The sequence below is a fragment of the Dipteris shenzhenensis genome, chromosome 20 (assembly GCF_047967505.1).
Source record: "Dipteris shenzhenensis isolate YYH24624 ecotype China chromosome 20, Dip_SZ_1.0, whole genome shotgun sequence".
In the NCBI taxonomy this organism is placed as follows: Eukaryota; Viridiplantae; Streptophyta; class Polypodiopsida; order Gleicheniales; family Dipteridaceae; genus Dipteris; species Dipteris shenzhenensis.
In genome coordinates, this window is record NC_141615.1 from 4068365 (window position 1) to 4094512 (window position 26148).

General features: G+C 42.9%; 1 protein-coding gene across 11 annotated transcripts in view; it reads right to left on the reverse strand.

Moving 5' to 3' along the window:
- Positions 1-5050: 5050 nt before the first annotated feature.
- The window catches only part of LOC147889147 (uncharacterized), a 63004-nt gene continuing 41906 nt past the window's right edge, over positions 5051-26148 (reverse strand). For 4 of the 11 annotated variants that reach the window (XM_087391340.1, XM_087391341.1, XM_087391345.1 and 1 more), the window contains 4 exons: positions 12097-12216; positions 11796-11920; positions 6202-6253; positions 5727-6106 (listed from right to left, as the gene is read on the reverse strand). In XM_087391340.1, the coding sequence (XP_087247466.1) occupies positions 6008-6106; positions 6202-6253; positions 11796-11920; positions 12097-12216 (396 nt within the window). In that variant the 3' untranslated portion in view covers positions 5727-6007. The other 7 variants (XR_015542867.1, XR_015542866.1, XM_087391338.1 and 4 more) reach the window with 7 other exon arrangements.

Below are 26148 nucleotides of genomic sequence, written 5' to 3' on the forward strand. Positions count from 1 at the left end.
TTCCCATGCTTCTTTTAGAAAATATCAATGGCTTTAATTCAATTGTTAGTCATGAGATTGATAATGTGATGCAACATGATGCCTTTCATCTAGTTTCCCTTCACCACCCTAAAATATAATTTCCACATATTGAAATAAATTTCAAATCTCAATGATCCTTACAAGTACGAATCAACATGCTCATACCTCCTCATTGTTTTGGACATGTGCCTATGGTTCGACTCACCCATATGCTTATTAGCCATCTAAGTTATCTACTTATGGCATCCTTACACCATGCACAATAACATTATATCTTCTCACATCAGCCATCAACATAATTTGAGGGTTTCTCTAAAACATATGAGGTGCTCAACACATTTGCAAATCATCGAAATTTCCCCCATCAAATTTTGTAATCATATATGGAAAACATATTATTATTATCATAGAAAATATAATTTTCATTCAAAAAACTTAACCATCAAAATAATTAGAAATGGAATCCTAAATGTCAAAATAGCTATTAATACTAAACTAGCATTAATTAAACTATCGATACAAAGCAGTGTCAATAAACTATCATGAAATGATGGTTATATCAATATTTATAAGTGCTAGGCCCCTTTTGTATGTTCCTCTAACTTCAATTGGCTTTGAAATTTATGTGAGAGCATGATAGGGCATTTTTCTTACAATATACATGTGCTTGTCACATTCGCCTTACAATGACCCTTATTTTCCTTCTTCTTGGAGGGTTGTCACAATCTAGCATGGCCTTGCACAATTTACCTTGTCAACACTAAAAATCCTTCAAAATTTGTTTGCCTTAGCATATAGAGCCTTCCTATTTAGCAAACCCAATGGCCCTCTTCATGCAATGCAATAACACTTGCTTTAATCAAAGGCCTCATGGATTCCCATCCCGTATATGACAATCATATTCATAAACCTCCAACCTTTGCTTATGTTTCCCTAGGGCCACACCATGCCTCCAACACGGTGTTTCAACAAATGGCAACCTCGCAAATCCCACAAACTAGGCAAGATCATTAAGCAAACAACCAAGCCAATTTTGTGAATATTGAGCCCACCCTCGAACTCTAGTTATGGTAGGCCAAGTCTTCTTTTTAAGCCATGTGTCACAAATTATAAACCTTGATCCATTAAGATCTAATGGTGTGAATCCTATGGATTTTATGCTTTGTTTTGGGATGCTTTTTAAATTTGGATTATTGTATCCTAATTAAGCACTTTCCAAATTTATGTCCTAGATTTTGTTGTTTGATATAGGTCCTTTTGCAACAAAACTCCAGAGTTCACTTTAAGAAGGTGCAAATAAGAAAAAGTTGAATTGTTCCAAGTCGCCAAGGTGCACTAAAAGCGTCATTGCCTAGAATCATTCCTGGATTGCACCGACTATTCAACAGAATCAAAATTGTCTCTTCCCCTTATTTTCAAGCTTGCTCTATGGTTGGACGAAATTCTGAGAACACAATTGAGGCACAAGGTTGGCACCCTTAACCGTCTCTTTTTTTATCTTCTTGACTCACAACGCTTCGGCCCAACGCAGTCATAACAAGCATCTAGCTTTCGATTTACGTCTTACATGGGATAGTTTAAAAACCCTCTTGTGAGTCCCTTTCAAGTCATTACTCTAGAGTATCCCATAAGGTCTACGTCAATTTACAGATACGTCATTAGTTATCATCAAGTCTATTAGACTCACCTGCTTCTTGGTATTGTACTCTCTTTGGCTATATATCTGATCATATTTGTCCTCGCTTCTTGCAACTAAAGGTCTACTTGCTCGCTTTCTTTCTAGTTTGCTCGCATTCTTGGATTCAATGGTTGGGCCCACTCCTGCACTTTCGCTGAGCAATTACGCCCCTTATATCATCATGTATGTCCTTTTGACCTCATTGCCTAGGAATTCCAAACCTCACTCCTAAGCATCACTGGCTAGCACCCTATGGTAGTTGACCCGATCACCCTTCTCAACTCCTATGCTCTTGAATGCCTTGAAGGTCAATACAATGAAATGGGGGATTCAAATGGTCCTCAAAGACAAAGACCTATGGTTGCTCGTCATCGTCCACCAACATTCTTGGCAAAGGCTCGGTCAACATCTCCTTACCAAACAGAGAGATCAACAATGTTCTTCATATCCCCGGGCTTGCAAAGAATCTCCTATCGATAGTCATGGTTGACAACCAAGGCTTGGAGGTCTACTTTGCTCATTCGTAACAAGGAGCTCTATGCCAACGGAGCACGTGGCGGTGTACTCAATGCAACAACCGTGTATCCTCCCAAGCAACTAACTGCACTTGCTACCGTTGCCACGGCAAGACATGGCAAGCATTTGCACCGTTAATTTAGACATATCAGTATGCATAAGCTTGACACCAAGGCGACACATCCCCTACCCAATGGCTCAACTACAAGAAAGAAGCATACCTTGAACTTTGTGTGGGTTGCGTCTATGACAAAGATCACAAGGATCCTTATCCCCCCAGCATGCCGACAAACGGTACATTTCATCAAATACAAACACGGTACTTGATAAATTCCAAGAATTCGAAGCTATGATTGAAAATCAAACAAAGCAGAATAAAAAGACTTCAAATCCAACACCGGAGACAAACATCGAAGTCAACAATTTGATCAACTATGTCAAATGGTTGAGATTCTTCGCGATTCACCATCCCAAAAAGACTCCTGAACAAAAAGGAACCTTCAAAAGAAAGAAGCGGGTCATAATGGAAATGAGACACCATGAGGCACTTCTCAAATTTGTAGGGGCAAAAGCAACTTCATCAACACTCTATCTACTCAATTGGGTTCCAACGACTCCAATTGGTGTGTCAACTCCTAACAAAATATGGCATGGAAGACAATCAAATCGCATAAAAATCCCCCCCTCCCCTAATGCTTGTTGCCTACTATTATTTTTCCATTTACCTCTTGTGGCCCAATATTAATCTCCCTTGAAATTATGCTTGGTGAGGTTGGCTCAATCCACTGCATGCTTGACGCATGCTTGACCTAGTGCATGCTTGACGCTTCCTCATCGTCAACCTAAGAGAAGCCACCTTGAAGCTTACTGGCAAGCACTATCAACATACAAAGGCATACTCTGGTGATCCTCTATTCATTTATTTGAGCATCAAGCTATTCTCCTTCCCCCTCTTTGCGGGTTGTCGCATCACATCCACCCTTGCTACTCATGGCCCCTCTTGTTCCTTCCTCACTTCAGGGTCTCTTCAAGCACACCCACACCTTGAGCAGAGCAAGTGTGTGTCATCGAGGTCTTTGGGTGATGGGTATTTGTCCACATGCTAGCATATCAATGACACATGCTCAACCCTGGTACCACTCCCACTAAGATGCACCGCCATTGGCAATAAGCTTAAGTACACGCCTAACAAAGTAATATCAAGATACAAGGCAAGGCTTGTCACGATCAGTTTTGCACAAAATCAAGACATTGACATGCTTGCACATGTCAACATCGCCTCCAACAGGCTTCTAATTAGATGGAGAGTCATGCACCATATGCACATTCATCAGATGGACGTACAAACATCATTCCTACAATGAGATTTGGATAAGGAAATCTATCTCCAACCCCCACCCAGGTTTCCACACAAAGCTGACACAATCTATTGCCTAAAGAAGACATTGTACGGCTGAAACAAGCCTCAAAATATTAGTATCTAAAGACTCTCTTACTTTCTCCAACACCATTTTCACCCGTTTCTACAGTAGTCCAAGTCTTTCTCCTTGTACTTTAACAATGTGGCAAAACTCGACTTCAAAAACGATACATTTAGACAATGTTGAAATGAATCAAATATTACTTAAATGTTTCAATGCATCAATCATGGATAATGCATTGCTTACAAACAATGGAATCAAAGTCCTAAAGACATAGAGATGATATTAAAAATGATCATGATATAAAAACCCAAACAAAGATCACATAATGTTATTGGAATCGAGGTACAGAGGTGAAAGGACCTTACGCAATTAAATATCAAAATCAAATTCCATTTCACCAAGTACAATCAATTGCTCCTTAAAACTAAATAACTTTCAAAATTCATTAGGACCTTGCTTATGCAAAAAGAATATCTACACAAAAAATAAAAGAGAAACGAAAGAGAAGAAAAATGAGGTAACAAATTTTTTTTAAAAACAAATGGAAAGACATACTTGACAAGCAAAGCAACACTTATGTCATCAAGCATAAGCAGCTAAACTAGGTTTCTAAAGACCCACGGAGTCTCTTGGGCGAACCCAAAGCTTACTAAAATATATCAAATAAACAAAAAAGAAAGAAAACAAGAAATAAAGTAGAAAGGCACAAGGTGACTAAGCAAAAATAAACAAGCAAATCAAGAACCAAAATCAACCAAAAAACAAGGAAAATCTCTCTCTCTCTCTCTCTCCCTCTCTCTCTCTCTCTCTCATTCATGTAGGAATGAAAGAGAGAATTTACAGAATGAACGAATTATTTAAAACATAGAAAACTAAATGAACCCATTTCACTTATGTACCACTTTCCGCAAAATTGCATTCCTAACTTAGAAAGCACATGTATACTTAATCAAACTCTCTTTGAAACTCAAAGAAAAATTGGCTATTCAGCTGCCCACTTTTTGTTTTCAGCTTGTGTTCAATCATTCTAAACATTCCTAAGGCCGATACACCGTGGATAAAAGACTTCATATCTAAGACTGTGCGTACTTTTTCCATTATTTTTGTTGGATTATACCTCTTTTGTATTAGTAAAGTGATCAAATTACTACATTGAGTGATAAAAGACTCCTTAGTTGTACAAAGGCCGGAAAATCTATGGAATTGCGAAGAAATGACTCCATTTTTTCCCAGATCAGAAATGTTTGAATTAATGTGAAGCATTTTTATAATGTGTAAACCACTATATGTGACATTATAATCTATCATTATAATTTGGTCCGACGGTTATATCTTACCATAAGAACCTAAAAAATGATCACATACATTGCAGACCATGTGAATTCTGCATCGTAGACCCTAGAGCTAGAGCCAAACTCCTTAAGTCAGGTAGCTATTCGTCGCCTATGTTCTGTGAGACCCATTTACCAAATTGTCACATCACTTCAGTCTTGAGACTTCAGTCTTGAGACCTCATTCTCCACTCTCAGCGGTTACCATTGACAACCGATACATATTTTGGTTGATGTCCACTGTGCATTTGTTCATTGTGCACAGAGAGAGAGAGAGAGAGAGAGAGAGAGAGAGAGAGAGATCCTCGTTGAATTCCACACACACAGATTCAGCTTTTAAGCCCTAGGTTGCCTGCAAAATCAATGCATTCCTTACAGACAAGGCGACTCCTAAACAGGCTGCAAAGAATACAGGGTTTTTGTCACCAAATTCAGTGCCATCATACAGCTTATATATTTTAAATGAGGGCCCCATGACACACCTCAGGAGACTCATGACACGGCATGGGCAGAAAGATTTCAGTCACTGTCTGAGGACGTCTCCACCTTAGAGACAACAAGGCCATCCTTTCTTTGGACCCTCAGTGGACTGCTGCACATTGCAAAGGATAACAGTACAAACAATAAATCATGCTCATTTAAAGGTACCTGTATTTACCCATACAAGTATCTTTATGAAATTTTCATCAATACCTTGTGTTATCCCTCTAGTCACGAAATGTTTCTCAATCAGATCTTCAAAACGTGTTTCTGCTGATATATTGGAAAATAAATATTACAAAGAAAAAATGCCTAGTCAACTCATTCTCAGTTTGTTTCTTTCCACAGCATAGGATTGTCAAAGCTAGAATCTACCACATCACCTCACAACTGCCACCCATTCTACCTATACAAAGTTTCAACCCTGAACACCATAACACTTAATCTTACAATCCAATCAAGTAGAACTATCAGGAGTGTCCAATGACAACCCCCATAAGCAATCACGTGACCAATAACAACCCCCATAAGACATTGTAGGCCTTTCTTGTTTACCACTATGGTTCTACTCGTAAAAGATTGTTTTGGTGCGCGTTCCGCATTACTACCTCCCTCCTCTGATCTATTTGCCAGTTTCCATCCACAACAAACTTGATCTGGACAAAAGAATTTAAAGGTGCATTAATAACAGTCACCCTCAGGAGTCCCTCCTCATTCTCACTCCATTGGAATCGGCAATATTTCAGCTCACCTCATAGACACCAGGATACAGCCAAAGTTCTGCTTCCCACATCATTGCGCCCCTACAATAAACACAAACTGTTACAACATTCAAGGTAAAATCTTTAGCAGACTTCATAACAGTGGAAATGCTTAAGACGTTTCACCACAATGCCATATGAAAAGCATGTAGCTCTGGAATCAGATACTTCACATGTTAAAACCATTTAGGTTCACCCTTGTCTATAGTATATATTAAAAGCCCTAAACTTTTTTACATATACATAACTGCCATACAAAAAAACAAAAACAAACCCTCCCAACAGTTTAAATCAAACATGAGACTCCCCTTCAAGTCCTCTACACTATTTGAAATTATCTTTAAATTTTGCAGGGCTTTCTTGCTAATCGTACTGAGCTCATCTCAATGATACCCAGGCGTTCTCTATATTCCTCATGCTGAAAGGTTTCTTAATGCTTAATCCTGCTCCTCATCCAACTCTGCTAAGTGCATCCATATACTCGCATTAAGGACAATACTTACGAAAGCTACATAGCTTACATAAAACATGTAATAACAAGCTTACGTGGTTATCTCTTTCTTCATAGTCCATGACACAAGGGAACTAATCAAAACTGCCATACCAATTAAATATTTCAAGAGAAGGATAAGGAAATGATCTGCCATCAAGCACTAGGTGATTACTTGCTGCTTTCAACAGATGGAAGAAAAGAAGGTGAGGCAGAGGGAGAAAACAAAGGGAAAGGAAACAAAAACAGAGAAAGAGAGACGATCTGGCTGCAATCACCGTGTGTTGTTCGATAAACATTTTCCCCACACTACAGAACATCTCTGATGCAGTAAGCTCAAGGAGGAAACCCCTCCCATAGATGGTGACCCCTTGGATGTGATCACCCTCGAGTGCTCGCCTCGTCTGAATCCAATCTTGAACTTGACCTCTTGTGAATATTTCACTATATGTGTCTTCCTCTTTGTACCAATCTTTTGGGAGCCCCCCTATTCTAATCTTCAGCGCATTATCACATCTAGCTTCGTGTTCTTTAATCTCTGCTTGAATATCAGACTTACTTGCTTTGGTGTCCAGCAGTTTGTACTTTAGTGTGAACAAGATCTTTGACTGTAGAGATTAGCTGCGGGGTAGGGGGGGAATCCTTACAAGATTTTACAGCCTCATCAATTATTGCCTGCTTACCAAGCCCTTCCAGAATGTGAAGTCGAGCCTTTACCTCTGCCATTTCCAATCGTAGCTCTCTAGTGGCCTGCTGCAGATAAAAAATTTGATCCTGTTGCCCAAGGAACCGAGCCCTGATGGATGTTGAAGGAGTTGAGGCAATTGAGGGGGACTTGGAGGAGAGGGTAGGCCAATCCATAGTTGGCTGTCTGTTGAACCCCCTAGCTTAACCTAACCCCTGGGTTGGGTTGGGGGTTTAGCCCAACTCGGGGTTAGGGTTTAGCCCAACTCGGGGTTAGGGTTAGTTTGGCTGCTTCTAACGGGTACGGAGGGAGAGATATGAATGGAGAGGTACAGGCTGTTGCTGACGGATTGTACGGTACTGGTTGCCTGCTGACAAGCTGTACGGACGAGGGGAGGTACGGATGACGGAGGTACGAAGGTTTGGAGGTACCGACGAAGTACGGAGGTGTGGAGGTACTTCGGATGTACGGAGGTACGAACGAGGTACGAAGAGAGAGAGAGAGAGAGAGAAGAAGAAGAAGAAGAATATATTATCGTCCTCTGAAGACCAAAACCGGCCTATGGGACCTGAGCAATACAATATCACAAGAGAGAGAGAGAGAGAGAGAGAGAGAGGCTGAGCGGAGGGGGGGCTAGCGGGAGAGAGAGGGAGGTACGGACGAGGTACGAAGAGAGGCTAGGAAGAGAGAGAGAGAGAGTGTGTGTGTGTGTGTGACAGTGACTAGTACACTGATCTAGAAGTCCCGCAGCAAATATACCGTTAGCATAGAGGTAGCTCGTGTGAGACATAAAGTGTCACCAAGCGACCTCTAGATATCAAAAGCAAGTTGAACTAAGGGAGTGGAGGTGCTACCCCCCTCTTAAGCATAGGGCAATGCTTCAACCGCACACTGTGTTGAGCCTAAATGAGCCCCCACCGAAGTTGGCTCAAGCTGAAAAGTAGAGTTGCATCAACTGAGGTGAATCTGCCAGTTCATCCTCCTCCATCCACATCACATCCAAATAGCGACGAGGAAACTCTACCACTTGTGCCAATAACTGTCCTTAAATCAAGATCTCATTGTGTTCCTTTGTCTCTGGCTATTCCTCATGAGGCATATACTTTGGCACATTATGTGCTTTCATTGCACAACATCTTGGTTGGATTTTATTGGCTGAACTCTCTTAGCAACCACATGCCTCTTCAAAGAGATATGATATCTCTGATCCTAGCATCATCCAGAACAACCACAGGTCTCACCCCCTTGAGAAAGTTGGTGATGTCCCGACAATGGAACCACTGAAACCGGCCTTCAGAAACTTCAAAAGGCGGTGAACAGATAATAACCAGCAAATACTTAATTTCCAGCCAGTTAGAAATCCCACAGCAAACCAAAACAAGCATTAGGGGAGAATTGGGGTCTCAAAAGGTCTCGGGGGTTGCACTACTAAGAATTTGTATGTATCACGTGCGTTCAAGGGATAATCCCTCAACTAAAATTTTTCCCCGAATAAAAACACACCTCTTTACTTACGAACTAAGTGATTTTTTTCAAAGTTATATTTAAAAACCCCTCCTGTAATTGTAATCCTATTAAATTTTTTCAAAAATGTGAATTAAAAAACCCGGACCCTCCTTTTGAATGCACGTGGTACACTAAATTTTTTTGAGGTGAACCCCTCGAGCAAAAGGGCCTCATAAGGAATGGATTAGGGAATTCTTAGTGGGCTAATTGAAGGGGCTTGGAGGGTCCCAAAGATGCCTAACCAGCCCAACCTATGTGGGTTAAGCCCACAATTGAGCCCACCTCCCTCCCCATCAATGAGGGGAGGGGGCCACTTTTTGAAATTTGAATTTTCAAATTTCAAATCTCCCTCCCTCCCTCTCTCTCCCTCCCCTTCCCTTTCTCTCCCTCCCCTTCCCTCATCTCTTTCCACCTCCCTCCCTCCTACTCCACTCCCTCTCCCTCTCCCTCGCTTTTAGAACAAAACACCCAAGAGCTAGATTGCCCTTGTCCTGCACTAGTCACCAGACTGGCCCTAAACTTAGCGCCCCTTTCGGTATTTCTTTATCATTTATTCATAAGGCATCCAAATACAACTGTCGTGCAATAGCCCAAAATCAACCAACTGAATAATCTGTTCATAGGCACTTCCATCCAGCTTTCAGTCTCAGAAAGGCATCCCAGTCCAGTCCAATACCCCATGACAGCCTTTCTTATGATTTTGGCTGATAGTTCTAACCTGGCAGCTTTGATACCTTTCAACGGAGTCCTAGCAAGAGAGAAATCAGCCAAATCTGTCCTGGCAGCTCTGATACCCTTCACAGGAGTCTTGGCAGAACAAAGAGGCAAAACAACCAACCCTGGCTATTTGTGGCACACAGAAAGGCTAGCTGCAACAAGGCAATAGGATCTGGAGATTTTGAGGTAGTAGGAGAGCTTCTGGGAAGCATTCGATTGATCTAAAGGCTCTCCGAACCCTGAAACAGCAACAAACAAAAAGGCGAAACTGTCTAGAGCAGTTCTCAAGCAGTCTAGCAATCGAAATCAGCAAGAGCAGCCTGAAAAACAGCAAAAACAGTTTCCTTATGACACCCCTTAGGCCCCAAGCAGTCCAATCCTGAAAAGCTGGTAGCAGTATGGCACCCTGGAAGCCAGCAACAAAAATTCCGTCCAATTTTGGAGGCCTAGAGCAGCTCAAACAGGTGTGAATTTCTGAAAACGATCTGTCTAGTGACCCTGGAATAGATCTGGAACAAGGAAATCAGATCTGTCAGCCCTAGAAGCCTCTGGCAAGTGTGACTTGGTAAATCCTCCCACCTAGAAGCAAATCGATTACCTAGAAGCTCCAAACTACCCCAAAAAGTGTGATCTTGATAGGTGCCTAGCCTGGAAGGCTCCTGGAAGAAGTGCGAATCCGATGTGGGCCTCTGGGAAGGCATGAACAGCAGACATGCAGCAAAAACGAACTGGTCTGGAGACTGGAGTCTCCTGGCACAACAACGAAATTCGTTTTTGAGCTTCTGACAGCCCTGGCAACCCACCAACAGCCCATAGACTGCCCTGGTAGTCGAAAATCAGCAAGGCGATGTGATAGAATAGCCTGGAGCACTTTCCCAGCCTCTTCCATTCTTTATAGTCATTATCTTGAGGGAAGGGCTGTGACTTGCCTCTCCTTCTGTGGTCCAAAAACCAGCCTCAAAGCAAATTTTGAATTTTTGCCTTGTCCCACAAGCCAGCTTGCCAAACAGGGCTCCTGGAGCTATTTTAGCTAAAGGGATTTGTACCCCTCTCTAACCTTCAGTCCCTTGCCTTGGCCCATGGAATTAATTGCACTGAAGTGTCCTTTGAACAATATTGATCAGTTGGAGGCTAGGGCTGTCACCACAAATTCCTAAAGCTTAGAAATTCGCGTCCCCGTGACAAAAATCTTGAAGGTCTATGTTACACAAGCTTTTAGAGAACAGTTTGGAGACCACTTACCAATTGAATGTCAAATGTACGCTCTTAGGTTGTTGGGTGTGATTGCAACAAACTCGAGTTTCACATGCCTCTTTTTAAAGATCTTGCCCATGGGGGCTCCTACAAGCAATTCATATTACTCATTGAAGGTAAAAATGCATGAAGGAAATAAAAGTTCACTAGACTAAAGGGTAGCCTTAGATACTCATTTGGACAGGTCGGCATGATTGCTTACTAGACTCGCTTGATCGTTTCTATGTGGGTGACTAGTCCCTATAGCGAGATGGATGGGCATCTTGGCAAGTACCATGATGTCCGACCACTCACCCATAGTTCTGCATTTGGAGCAACCTTGTCAAAGACTACCACAAAGAGGAGAAGGTATGCCAAGTGATCACTCAGATCTACAAGGTGGAAGACACGCTTCCATTTGACAAATGGGCCACATGGAATGGATGCCATACAAAGGAGCAGTGCAGATTTGCAAGAGTTGGCACTCAGTCACAAGGAGAAATATATTGTCCATTAAATTTACATTCTAAATCAGAACTTCTTTCCGCTAGTACAGAAACACTTGCAATGTTCTGAGAAAAAGATCATTTCTATGGCGCTTAGTGCAAAAGAAGCTTAAAAAGGAATTTAATACATAGTGCATAACATCTAAAACTTCAAACTACTGAGCATTGCATTTGTTAGACAACAATGTAACAACAATTAGAACTGAGAGGGAAATAACATTCTTTGGGATATACAAATTTTATTAGAATTTAGCAGACACTACTTGTTATTAGAACTGAGAGGGCGATAACATTGTTTGGGATTACAAAATTTTTTAAAATTTAGCAGACACCACTATATTCTGGAAAAATGCTGACTTCCTCCACAAGCCCCGCATATATATACCACGAGATATGTAGGATCTGGTGACTCCAAAAGGTCCAAAGCACACCACATAAGCAACTCACCTTGAACCACCAGATTTGGGTATTTCTGAGGTTGGATCTGGCTCCATACAAACAAAGTATTGCCAACCATTAAAGCTGCCTGCAAGCTCTACTCTTCCTCCTTCACCCCAATATTCTATCTGCACCTGGACCACAGGGCCTCACTCTTCAAAATATTGAGCCTGAACCGATAAATTGAAAACTCAGAGTAGATAGGTGTCTGGCATCTTATTTTCTATTGTTTCAGCTTTTGTTTTACCCTTACGATATTAGTAAACCCATATTATATCAGGTAGAAATCAAGCATGGTAGGATCTCATACCTGTTTCAAATTTGCAAGTGCTTTGTCTGCTGATTTTAGACGTATATCTTTTTCCAGAGCCATTTGTTTTAGTTGTGCCAGCTCTGCTGTCATCTTTGCTTGGACAAGAGCCAATTGCGCCTGTGGATTGTCAAAAGAATAAAACACGCCTACAGTTGCTTGATAACATGCCAGACCACATGATCAAACTCAGAATCATGAAACCAAAAGTCCTCATGGTGACATAATTTCTATACAGTCACCAATCTCAGATCACAAGCAGCTTTGAATCAGGCACAAGCTTCCTTGGCCTCGGATACAGGTTGGTTTCGTTGTATTGTGTCACGTGTGTGGAGGAGGATCCTACCATTGACCACGGCTGTAGGCCATTCTGGCTCCGGCCGGAATGCATACATGGGCAGGGACTTGGGATGGATGTATTAAAGGAGAATGTATTCAATACATTGTGAAAGGGAAGCTGGACGTGGTAGTGCAGGTGATTGTGAATGCTTTTGACTAAGTTTGAGTCCTGCCAGGCCAATCATAAGGAAATATGGACATCATAAGAACAATTTGTCCTTAGGATGGATGGGGACTTAGTTTTTTTATAAGGATGGGGCTTAGTTTTTTTATAAGGATGGGGTTCTCTCTTCGGTGAGAGTGCGTGGATGTCTGGTAGGCTGGTGGGGTCCTATCACACGCTCCAATAGACGAGACAAATAAATCCACCCAATATGTTATCATCGCCCCTCTGCTTCCTTGCTGACCATGGCCATCCCTTAGACATCTAATCAATAGAAAGGCTAAGAAACCTAAGTAAAGTTTCTTATGGCATCCATAACCAATTCAGTATATTAAATCCCCTCGACAGAAAACAAACAATGTGACAATATCCCATTTTCCAAGGCCTTATATATACCAGAAGGTAAGGAACACAAGCTAACTTTTGTTATGACACGATTTCCAAAGAGCAGGTTCACAAAGATACCCACAAAGGTGCCAGGTTCCCCTGGCCAAATCGAAATGCCTTGCATTCAAAATTCATCCACTTATTTTTGAAGTTTAGGCATAGGAATTACTAAGAGAAGAGCAGTCTTGAATCAGCACATCAGTCCATACCCACAAAGAAAACTTTTTCGTTGAAAGTAAAACTCTGAAACATTTTGCAGCGTTTTATTGCCAAAGAAACACCGACCTGCTACTCAACTTGCCCAGGCTCAGGCCTGAACTCTTTTGAGCCATACTGTTGCATTTCCAATAAGGTTTGTATTATGGACCTTTTTATGATGCTTGAAAATTTGGGTTCCAAAACCGAAGCACCTATTTTGAAACACTTTGAAACTCAAAACGTTCCCTGTTTCAAAGCATTACTAGAGACTATGCGAAGTTCCTACTGAGAAAGGCTAAGAAACATAAGTAAAGTTTCTTATGGCATCCATATCCAATTCAATATCCTCTCGACAGAAAACATGTTAAGTAATACGGGACCAACAATGTGACAATATCCCATTCTCCAAAGCCTTATATATAGCAAGAAGGTAAGGGATAAGACACAGGAACATCAACACAACCTAACATTTGTCATGACAAGATTTCCAAAGAGCAGGTTCACAAAGACCTTTTGAGATTATCAAATACCCACAAAGGTGCCAGGTTCCCCTGGCCAAATCGAAATGCCTTGCATTCAGAATTTATCTACTTAAATTTGAAGTTTAGGCATAGGACTTACTAAGAGGAGCAGTCTTCAATCAGCACATAAGTCCATAGCCACAAAGAAAACTTCTTCATTGAAAGTAAAACTCTGAAACATTTTGCAGCGTTTCATTGCCAAAGAAACAGACCTGCTACTCAACTTGCCAAGGCTAAGGCCTGAACTCTTTCGAGCCATACTGTTGCATTTCCAATAAGGTTTGTATCTTGGACCGTTTTATGATGATTGAAGGAAATTTGGGTTTCCAAAACCGAAGCACCTATTTTGAAACATTTTAAAACGCTTTGAAACTCCAAACGTTCCATGTTTCAAAACATTCCTAGAGACTATGCGAAGTTCCTCTAAGATGAGTGGCAAAGAACAATGCCTGTAACACCCATTAATGCTTTAACAAGAATCCGGTGTCCAATGATTAGTACTAAATGATTTCCCCAGGGCATGGGTGTATTTTGTTCAATGCTTCTATGTAAGTCTGGCAGCATGCTGTCCAATAACAAATGTGGGGGAAGCTCTTTTCAACCTTCTGGTTCAATTCTCATTACACTAATGAAAATGTCGCTATCAATATGTATTGATACAATTTGCAGCTTCTTGTGACATAAATTTTGTTCTTAGCGGTCCGCTCATGCATAGGCAGTGGGCAAAATCTGTCCAGATGATTCTAAGCTCCCAAACATGTATTCCAAAAAATGATTCACTCATCATTCGCATCATCTGCAGATTGGATTGGCAGAATATTTGTGCAGGATCATACGATGAGCTTGGGAGACATTATCACCATGTCCTCTTCCTAGTATATGCATCCTCTCAGCCTACACAATAAGTGCAAACAAGCAGAGAGGCATTAACAACTTTTCAAATTTCTGAGTAAAGGTTATCATGTTTAAATTCACCTCTCAAGGACTCAAGGAATTCGTTATGAAACTAAGTAATTTTACTACCCACGATCTGCAACACACGTCACTACTAACATTTCGCTACCCATGATCTGCAACAGACATCACTATTGACGATCTACAATTGCATGTACATGTCACCGCATCACTTTGTCACAAATATGTAGATGCCTTCACCATCGATGATCTTCCAAAAGCTGTAAATGCACCTTCACTGTACATGATCTTCCACAAGCTATAAAAGCATTGTGCACTAGTTGATGTCACAGTCACGATCAGGAGCACACCGTCACTGTCATCAACTTCTGTCACTACAGCCGCATGTCTACGGTATATATTGGTTCAAAATCTTACCACAGTCTAGTACCAATGCAGACATATATTTGTCACTCCATCAAGCTACCCACAGAGATGCCCATCAACACTTCTCTTAACTAGACGAACGCTTAGAATGTTCTTCAATGTATTTCCTATGAAACTATGCAGATAGTCCACACCCATGCCTAGATCTCACCGCTCTAATACCACCCATAACAAATTGGAGCAAACGATAAGAAGAAAGTGTGTGCCTGGGCACGTGCATGTGTGTGTCTCCACCTGACATCAGTGGTGCACCCGCAAAGACACACTACTAGCAGCCTCTAGCACCATCTGCCAAACCTAGGCCCAATGGCCATTTACCAATGATGTATTAGTAGACTTAAGACACTTAGTACATTAAAGGTATGTAGTAAGCACTAATTGTACAGCCTATCTTATGTGGGCACTACTAGCTGTGGGCACTACTAGCTCCTTTAGGCCAACCTCGACCTAACTAATTTGTAAAACCCAAGACACTCCCCCTAGCACAATATTCTTTGTGTAGCACGGTGTCAAGCGAGCAATGTCTTAATAAGGTATTGCATAGCCACCGTAGCACGAAACAAGGAGGGGTTAGTAGCACCGTCACCCACTTACACAATGAAAGTGAAGATGGAAATAATTTAAGCTAACTCAAATGGATTGAGGTATGTCATTAGCAATTGACATGATGGAGATAGATGTATCTAGATGCCACCAGACTACGTTAAGACCCATCTTTTGCCTCTGGAGTTCATCTATGATTTACTAATGTCAACCCATCTTTGCCTCTGGAGTACGTCTTTGATTTACTATTGTCAACCCATTGTCCTAGTAGCTCCATCAGCCCTCTCTATACTATGAGTGATAGGTCTAGTAAACCCAACGAGCCTAGTACTCTTTGAGTTGTGAAACATGAGTGCTATCTAGCTGCTTTTCCCTAATTAACGTCTAGCGAGGCTCAACACAACCACGAACAAACACTTATAGATTGTTGCTAGTGGTTTGCATGTTGCCAAGAAGCGTCTCTAGGAATTGCCTCTCAATCTCCCTGGCATGGTCGATGTAAGTACCCAGAGCAACCCTGTAAGAGGGAGCAAACAATGTTGTAGCCCCCATCTAGGACGTGCAAACGCTTAGATGTGTAGAATGCATTCCAAAAGGGCATGGTGCTCAATCCCACCGATGCGTGCGTGCGCACGCGGGGGCGAGGGGGGGGGGAGAGAGAGAGAGAGAGAGAGAGAGAGAGAGATGATATGATTCTTTTAAAGTCCGCGTGAGACCCTTCAAGATCTATGGGACTGGTGATTACTATTAACTAATGGCGACCCCTTACATCCAGTGAAAGAAAATATTACATACTTGCTATGTAGTGAGTACTTGTTGGGCTAGTTTGTATGTTAGTCCTAGTACCTTCTTGCGGTGTTCCAAAGCTTCTTTTAAGTAGCTTCTCAACTTTTTGGCTGGCTGCTCCAGCATATTTTTCAAATTGTCTCTGCCATCCCCAATAGGGGCCCCCACTTGGTGGAAAATGGTATTAGCTAGTTGTGAGGAATGGGGGAAGGGGGGGAGGGGGAGGGATTAAGGAGGAAGGATAAGACACCACATGCCCTGCTCAACGCATGTAAAGGTCTTTCCAGATGTTTCCAGCTCCCTGCTCACCACGTATAAAGAGGCTCCGTGCTTGGATAGCTTATGATCTTTCTGAATCGCCTTGCCTCCTCGCATTCTGAGATGCTTAGCATATCGCAGATCTGCTGCAGCACCTTCCCTTCTTCCATCTCCTCGTCTTAAATAGCACATGCAAACCAAGACCGTAAGCGTCATTGCTGACACAAAAAAGCCTCGCTCACTCGTCCTAAACAAATCAATGATATTCACCTTCTCCTTCTTCCTAAAAACCCATCTTCGCTCTCGCAAATACAATCAAAAGTGCTCCCTCCACCTAAGGGAAGAGCAACACGAGGCCGTCGAAGAAGCAAGAAAGCACTGCAAAGATGCAAGAGGTCAGTTGGGCACGTACCAAGAGGTAGAGGCAAGGACTACGCAGGGGAACAAAGACGCCACCCCACCCCTGCTTAAACCTGCATCACTCCCTAACTCTACTAGTTGCCTACCATAGTTGAATCATTGCAAGGAAGGATGGAGGGACAGGGAACCTCTATTTGCTTGTTGCTGAACGGAGCGAGTGAGAGAGGGTGGAGGGGTGTTGGGGGGGGGGGGGGTGGGCTGGCACAGGGAGTGAGAGAGCGGGCAGGGTAGGGTGCGCGGAGGGACTCAGAGAGGGGGCTGGGGATGACAAGACGGAGGGGACGGAGGAATGAAGGGAGTGAGAGAAGGGGGGGGGGGGGGGGGCGGCGAGGCGCAGGGGACGGAGCAGGGTGGCGAGGCTGAGTGAAGGGCGGAGAAGTGGAGGGGGAGGGATTAATTAGATTAGGACCCTTATTGCTTAATGGAATGAATTTCATATACCACTTTTGCAAATTTCTGTTTTTCTGTTGATGCAATAACAATACAAATTGCATAGTAGATTGGATCACAAAATTGCAATCACAATGCAAAAAATTTGATGCAAATCGGATGCTTGAGCTCAAAGATTTTGAATTTTCCCATTAGTAGACCCATAAATCTTCCCTGAGGTGTCTCGCGCGCGCGCAAGAACAAAAAGAAAAAGTACTCAATATTTGGATTGTGAAAGTAGAAGAAAGGACATGGAGAAAGTCCTCACTCCAGTTTTTCAAAAAACGATGCACATATCAACCACCAAGTGGCAGGAAGCCTTCAGGGTAGGCAAGAAAGGAGAAAAGCCAGGGCAAATACTTGTGAAGTTTCAAGACTCTCAAGGCTCAATCCCGCCTCAAAGTGCTCATTCACAAACTTCACCCTAAGGGACACTCCATATGTGAGGTCCTTCGAGAAGTCAGTATGCCCAAAAGTTGAAGGAGCTTGAGAAAATCAGGAAAGTAAAAAAGGAAGGTACACATGCATACATGAAGGATGCGAAGGCCGTCATTACGGAAAAAATAGGGAGGAGAGAAACAAGCATAGGGACTCAAGACCCTTAGGATCAAAGTGTGGAGCATAGAAGGATGGACCTTGGATAAGGCCATCACATTGGAAGGTGAAATAGCTGAAACATACATACTCATCATCTCGGAGACATGGGAACATGAGGGTAACACATCCCCGAAAATTCAAGGTTTCTTACACATAGGAGGATGAGTGTTTGGAGGGATAGCATGCTACATTACAATGACATGGGAGGGGCCAGCAAAAGCGATAAAAGTAGACCCACATAAACAGTACATGTGGTTAGAAATCATGGCAAAGGAGGGGAATATCAAGCTGGCAGCATGCTATTTTGCACCACCACAATCACCCATCTAGAAAAACAACATCACATATCTCGAGAAGACCCCCTCATGCATTTAGGGGAGGACATTCTCCAAAGAGAATACAATTATCCTTGCAGGAGATTTTAATGCACGAACAGGATCAATGCAATGCATCGTAACAACGGAGGGGACACATCCCATATGGATGGATGAAGTGGAAGAGGACAACGAAGAAAGAAGGGTTTGGAAAAGGACATGAAAGGATGTGGGGGAAATCACATGGGAGAGCAACTCCTCACAGTGTGTGGATGTTTTGGGCTGCAAATATGCAATGGCACATCATACTTTCAAAACATGGGAGGATTCACATGCAAGACAAGTCAAGTGTGGTTGATTATGTGATCACAAATTCAAAGGCAAAACACATGATTGACTATATCAAGATTGAGGAGGAGTCTCTTCAGTCTGATCATAGGGTAATATTTATAGGCATAAAGAGGACTAGAAATAGGAGTCTCTTGAGTCTGATCATAGGGCAATATCAAAAGTGAAGGGCCAAATTGATGTGTGTGTGTGTATGCCTATGGGCTTGGAGTCCTATGCAAGAAGTGTGAGTGTAGGTGTGCTAGAAGGTTCTAGTGACTCATCAGTTAGGTGTGTCAGGTTGGTGAGATGTGTAAGTGATCATAGGAGGCGATAATCATCAAGATGATTGTGGATCTAGTATCTACCAACATGGAGGCAGTTACCTATATATGTAACCACTCTTTGAATAAAGCTTTACAGTTTGTGCCTCATTGCTTTCTCTATGGATTCACATGTGGTATCAGAGCTTGCTGAAGATCCTAGTGCCTTTGAAGAGATTCTTTGAAGATTCCCTCTAGATTCTCTCTTCTTCCCCAAATGGAGTTTTCTTCTTTCTTCCTTCCATGAATTTCCTTAAGCTCGTTCTCCTCCTACAAGCCACCATTGCTCCAACCCTTTCAGGTGTAGATTCCCCTAGTTAGGGCGCCCTTCCACCTGAGAGGAATTGAAGGATTATGGTCTCTACATTACATTTTTGATGATACAGCTTGCTGAAGCCACCATTTCAAAAACGGTCTGAGGTGCACTTAGGCGACCCTATGGGCTACCTGCTGATGAATTTTGAGAGCAAATGGTCCAAGGAATGAGGAGAAACTACAGAAAAACCAGTCAGGTTTTTCAAGAAGACATGGTTTTTGGAGGCAGAGAAGATGCTGCTGCCCCTAGAGGTGTGAAGCTTCTTTTGGTCTGAGACTTGCACTGAGTCTTCTACTCCCAAGGATCATTAATTGCACAGCAAATGCCCTCTGGTTGATGCTTTGTGGTGTGAGGTAGCAATCCTCCAAGGTTACTCTGTTTCTGCAAGCATTTCTTGACTATTTTTTAGAAATAGATGCTACATTAAATGCTAAGTTGATGATTGAGGAGTTAAAATTCAAATCAGAGATTCAAAGATTTCTTTTTCAGATCAGAGAATGCTCTTTGAAGTTCAGTTGATGTTGATTTCTTGACAAAATGCCAAACTCTCAATCTTCTTCAAGTGCCAAGAAGACTACAAAGACAAAGTACAAGGTAAAGAAGACCCCAGTTAAGAGGTTGTGGGAGAAGCCAACTGGTTATGCATATGCCAAACAATTAGGATTTCTTGAATTCTTATCTTGCAATTTGCATCTATATGGTGAAAGTGATTTCTTTGTTCAAAAAGATTGATCTTTTGTAAAGGGATTAGACACTGCCATTAAATTGGTAAGACCTTCCCAAAATGGCTTCCAAACGGAAAATAGATAAGTTTGAAGGAGAGGGGTTCCACACTTGGCAAACAAAACTGAAGCTTATTCTCATGAAAAAGGGAATATAGAAGGTAGCAAATGGAAAAGAAACTAAACGTACAACTAAAGAAGGAGAAGCTTCATGGCTTCCCAAAGATGAAAAAGCGCTATAATTGCTCCTTGTTTGACTGATTCCTTTATTCATCACATTGATGGACGTGAGACTGCTCATGCTGCATGGACTCATTTTGAGCATGTTTTTGGAGCACAGGGAAGATGCTCTAAGTTTAGCTTGCTTATCAAGTTCTTTGATTTAAAATTGGATAGAGGAGAATCCATCTCTTTACATCTAAATTCAATGAAGAGTATTTTGACACAGTTATCTGGCATCAAGTTTAATCTTGATGAAGATATTGTAATTGCCATCTTACTTAGAAGTCTCACTGAAGAATATGGCACTATTATAACCAGACTTACCAATATACTAAAGATAAGTCTGGTAGAAATTGAAGCATCCCTCTTGGAAGAGGAATGAAAGATCAAACAAAGAAGTGATTACAAAGAAGGGGCATATTTGGCCAAAAGCAACTTCAAGGGAAATAGCAAAATGAAGTGTAACTTTTGTGGCAAACCTGGACACTTTGAAAAGGAATGTTATGCCAAGAAGAGATGTTCAACCAATCTTGTTGAGGAAGCAGAGACTGAAGAAGAAGAAGAAGAACCAGAGAATGTCAAAGCTCTCACTGCTTACAACACCCAAGTCAATTCTGACAAGGGTGAGGATCCATATGTTTTCTAAGTTATGTGTGTGTGTGAGGTCAAAAATGATTCTCTGCCATGAATAGTCCATCCTTAAATAATTGTTAGTCTTTTGAGATTCTTTCCTTGTTGCACTCATTGGGCTTTTCATACATAGTCATTGTCGATCTCCTAGTTGTAAACCAAATCCTAAGAGTGAGTCACAGGTTGGGGCCATGTGTGTTGCCACATGATGGTGGGCAAGCCATGGAGCATCCCATGTACTACTGCTGAGGGATGAGGTCATCAATTTGTAGGGGGGAATGAAGGGGCAAATTGATGTGTGTGTGTGTATGCCTATGGGCTTGGAGTCCTATGCAAGGAGTGTGTGAGTGTAGGTGTGCTAGAAGGTTCTAGTGACTCATTAGTTTGTGTCAGGTTGGTGTGATGTGTGAGTGATCATAGGAGGTGACTGATTGAGATAATCATGGAGATGATTGTGGATCTGGGATCTACCAACATGGAGGCAGTTGCCTATATATGTAACCACTCTTTGAATAAAGCTTTACATTTTGTGCCTCATTGCTTTCTCTATGGATTCACAAAAATGCATAAAGTGGACAACTAATACTGTGAAAAAACAGAAAGTTATTGCACATGCCAGGTTAAGAATGGACTGCAAAAGAACTCATATCTATGAAAGGGAGATAAAGGAGGCAATGGCAAAAGGAAACATGCCTTCTGCATGTCACAAAATGAGCAATTACATAACAGATATGCTGCTGTCAACAGCCCAAAAATGCTTCACTAAAGGCAAGGGGAGAAGCAAGGGAATGCCATGTAATCCCAGGATTTTAATGGTGCAAATAGAGAATGGAAGAAAGCAGTCCCAACTGAGAGGGCGAATAAAGCTTGAATATATAAGTAAGGGGTAAGGAACAAAAAAAAATTATTTCTCAAGAGTAAGCAGCTTGAAGCTTTGATGAGCTGAAATAATATCCCAAAAAGTTTTCCAGAAATTGCATGGCAGCAAACCCCAAGAAAGTAAGGCAAAATGGGAAGACATGATACAGTTTGTAAAAGCCTATACGAAAGAGATGGGGAAGAAAACATAAATCACAGATTTACTATCAAAGCAACAAATGGAATCATAACAGAGGAAAAGGCCTGAAAAAGATTGTTAATGAGAAGGCTTCAGACACACAAGGGCTAGTAGCAGAAATGTTGACATGGGGAGGCAAAAAGACAGAAAATGCCTACCAAGCTTAATATGGCACTAGAAGAAGGATTCCCATCAAATTGGCAACTTAGTAGGATTATACCGATGTATAAGGGGGGAGATAGTAAGACAGCAAATAATGATGGAACAATCATGGTGAGCAGCCTTGTCACAAGTTGTAAATACTCCAAGCAAATATAACGTTACCCTTTTATTTGACCATATGCTCAAAGAGTTCTTCCTTCATTTTACTATGGTCAAAGAGTTTTTTTTTTTGGGTCAAAGCATTGACTCTGGTCAACGAGTCTTAGTTTAGGCCAAGGTGACTTCAGTCAACCAGAGCATTTGTGCTGACTACAGTCAGAGAAATTTGACTAGGGTTAAGTACTTTGACCTCGGTCAAGTTTCTTAACCACGATCAAAGAGGGTTGACCTCGATTGTGTGCACCAGTTTGCTTTGTGGGGATGCCCACAGAGACTAGGATTAGTCTAGAGAGATCTATTTGCATGCAAGAGACTAACGATTAATGGGTGCCATGGCTATGTGCATTTAATTAATTGTTGCAGGTTCTCAAGGGTGGTTAATTCTCCCAGTTTTATGGGGCTTAGCTAGAAGGCCCAGAGTTGCCAAGTAGTTGGCATGTAACTAGAAGGTAGTTTGGATTTTGACACGTGGCAGTTGCCAAACTAGGCAATTGGGTCTCCCACACCCATGTAAATTTCTCAGCCTGTGGATTCTGAAAGAACAACCATGAGCTGCAATCTTTGTACTCAGTTTTCCTTGCAAGTAATAGACTACCTACGGGGCTTCTCTCTCCCTCAGTAATCAAGAACAGAAAACTAAGAATCTGACGCAACAGATGATAGTCGTTATTTTCAGCCTAATGCCAAAGCTATATGGCACTATTCTTGAGCAGAAAAATAAGAGGTGGAGAGGGCTAGGTGGGCAAGACCCAGGATCCCCAGAGAGGAACGGACCTGCTCAACAGGGGAGGTAGAAAATAAGCAGCATGTACTCCTCAGACGTTCATCAGATAAGGATATGAAGGGCAGCAGAGACACTTTGAAAATCCTGCTTGAGCAGCCAGCCCAAAAGCTAGGGAGTTACTTGAAGGAGGTTTTGGAACATCGTAACAAAGTACTAGAACTAGCACACGAGCTATAACCCAACAGATAATACATACATAAAAGGTTGAAATATTTTCTTTCACTGGATGTAAGGGATCACTATTCGTCCCATAGATCCTGAAAGGTCTCACAACGGAATTTAATACAACCATATCATGTCATCTCTCTCTCTCTCTCTCTCTCTCTCTCTCTCCACCTCCACCTCCTGCTCCGACCGCTTGACGGGACAGGGTCCATGGGACACACCACCCGTCAGATAGTCTACGCATCGCTGTATGGAACTGCAATGATTCTTTTACAGCACAGCCAGGCAATCTACGGGGGGCATTCTTTGGGAGAGATATCATCTTTTTCACGGAGACACACGAGAGTCCAGAGAGACCTTTGCCACGAGTGACAGGGTATACATGGAGATCTGCTTTCAGGCAGCACACTCGGACATTTGGAGTGAGAGGATCTGGAGGAGTGGCCATTTTGTACAGAGAGCATCTCGATCGGATCATCACAGTGGAGAGAGCGGATTCACATGCCCGATTCTTGTGGGTACGCATCCGCCGCAGAGCCCCTCAGCGAGATCTTTTTATTGCAGTTTGCTACTTCCCCCCGGCGCAGTCGATCTATTCTTCCACTGGACCAGGCCAGTCCATATTTGAGGATCTCTCAGCGGACATTGCAGGTTTTTCACATCGCAGAGAAGTCATCCTTTTAGGAGACTTCAACGCGAGGACCTCAGACAGACAGGCCCTCACTTGTGACTTCATGGAGGATCCGGTCATACTCCCAGCATTTCACGATGATAGCCTCTGTCGGACTTCATCAGACTGCACAGTACAGCCCACAGATCAGGGACGTCAATTACTGGAGCTCCCCACCTCGCACGGTATGGTCATTTATAACACCTTGTCCAGGTGGCCACAGTCTTCCATGCCTACATTCTCTTCTGCTTCTGGGCGTGGTACTAGCGTGATCGACTACATCATAGGTCCCCCGACTCTAGTCCCTTCCATCCATAGCCTTACTGTTAGCCCCTTCATGCCCTCTGCCGACCATGCACTCATCCACTTTACTTTGACTCATGTCTCCCATGACCCACCCCCCCTCATTATCACGACCGCCAATCCTATTATGAGGTTCATTTCGACCACCAGTTCGATGATGTATATAGCCAGAACCTCAGCCGCCTACTCCGTCCTCATCTATTAGATGCTCTACCATCCACGCAGGACCGGTGGGAACTTGTACATACTTCACTCGTTTCTGCCGCTCACATGTCGTTCCCTGCCACATGTCATTCCTCTAGTCCCCCACCGGTTGGTCTTGTTCCTTGCAACGGTTGGTATGACGAGGAGTGTAAGGAACTCCGCAGGAAACTTCACCTTGAGACCAAGGAGAAGTCTCCCCTCCTTGCCGAAACCAAGAGAGACTACAAGCGGTTGGTTAGGCGCGAGAAACGCCAGTTTCTAGCCCGGAATGAGGAGGAGCTGAGAAGCTTGCTTTTCAGCGATGACTCCAAGGAATTCTGGAGAAAATTCCTCCGCTTGAAGTCTCAGAGCCCCCTCACAGATCCACGTGTTTGGTCTGCATATACTTCAGCTCTATACGATGTTCCAGATCAGCCAGCCATCCATTTATCCCATACCCCTAGGCCAGCTTCATCTAGTCTCTTCACACCAGAGAGTGTCCGTGCAGCAGTCCACCGATTGAAGAACGGGAGAGCTAAGGATCATGATGGATTGCAAGCGGAGTATGTAATCCATGGGATTGATGCCTTAGATTTTGTTCTTTCCCGTCTCTTCAATGAGTCTGTTTGTACAGGCCTACCACAGTCCTGGTTAGGCAATACCATAGTACCTATCCACAAGTCGGGGGACCCTATGGAGCCGTCGAATTACAGGACCATCATGATTGGCCACGTTATGGCCAAGATCTATGCATCAGTTTTGGAAAGCCGTATAACTGACCATGCCGAGACGACAGGACTCAGAGCCAGAGGGCAGGCTGGATTTCGCAGGGATCATTCGACACTTGACCACATCCTCACACTCAGGGCATTGGCAGAGGAGGCGAAGTCACGAAGGCAACGGCTTTATTGTTGCTTCGTGGACTTCAGGAAGGCATTTGACACAGTTCCGCAATTCAGATTGTTTCAGAGGATTCGTCAGATGGGCTTCAGTGGAGAGATACAGTGGGCTATCATGGCTTTGTATGAGAGGGTCACTGGTCGGGTTCGGACACGTGAGGGGCTCTCAGAGGAGGTATGCAGCACGATTGGGGTGAAGCAGGGTTGCCCGCTCTCTCCTACTCTCTTTGGATTATATATTGATGAGCTAGAGATGTTTATACAGATGACAGGCGGTGTGGGCTCTACTCTCTCAGGATCCTCCATTCCTATCCTCCTGTATGCGGACGATGTGGTTCTCATTTCCTCTACTGCTCAGGGCCTCCAGGCACATATTGAGGCACTCCACAGGTTTTGCCAGGACAGGGGGTTGACCGTAAACCTTGGCAAGACCAAGGTTATGGTTTTCAACACCTCTGATCGTATTTACAGCACGGATGAGTTTTGCTTCACTTATGACGGACAGCCCATTGAGCTTGTTAGAGAGTACACTTATTTGGGGGCAGTTTTCAGGGGACCGGTCTTCACCATGACATATGCAGCACGAGATAGGATTAGTAAAGGGTATGCTTCGTTGGCTCATCTTGAGCGTCAGTGTTTTCAGTCCCACTTTCAGCATCCCGATACGAAATCCTTGCTTTTTGATACATTGGTGAGACCAGCTGCGATGTATGTAGCTCCTTTCTGGGCAGGAGACCTCGGCGCTGCAGATTGGAGACGAGTAGAGAGGTTACAGATCATCATGTTCTCTCGGCTCATTAGGGCCAAGGCTACAGTTCCGCACGAGATCATGCT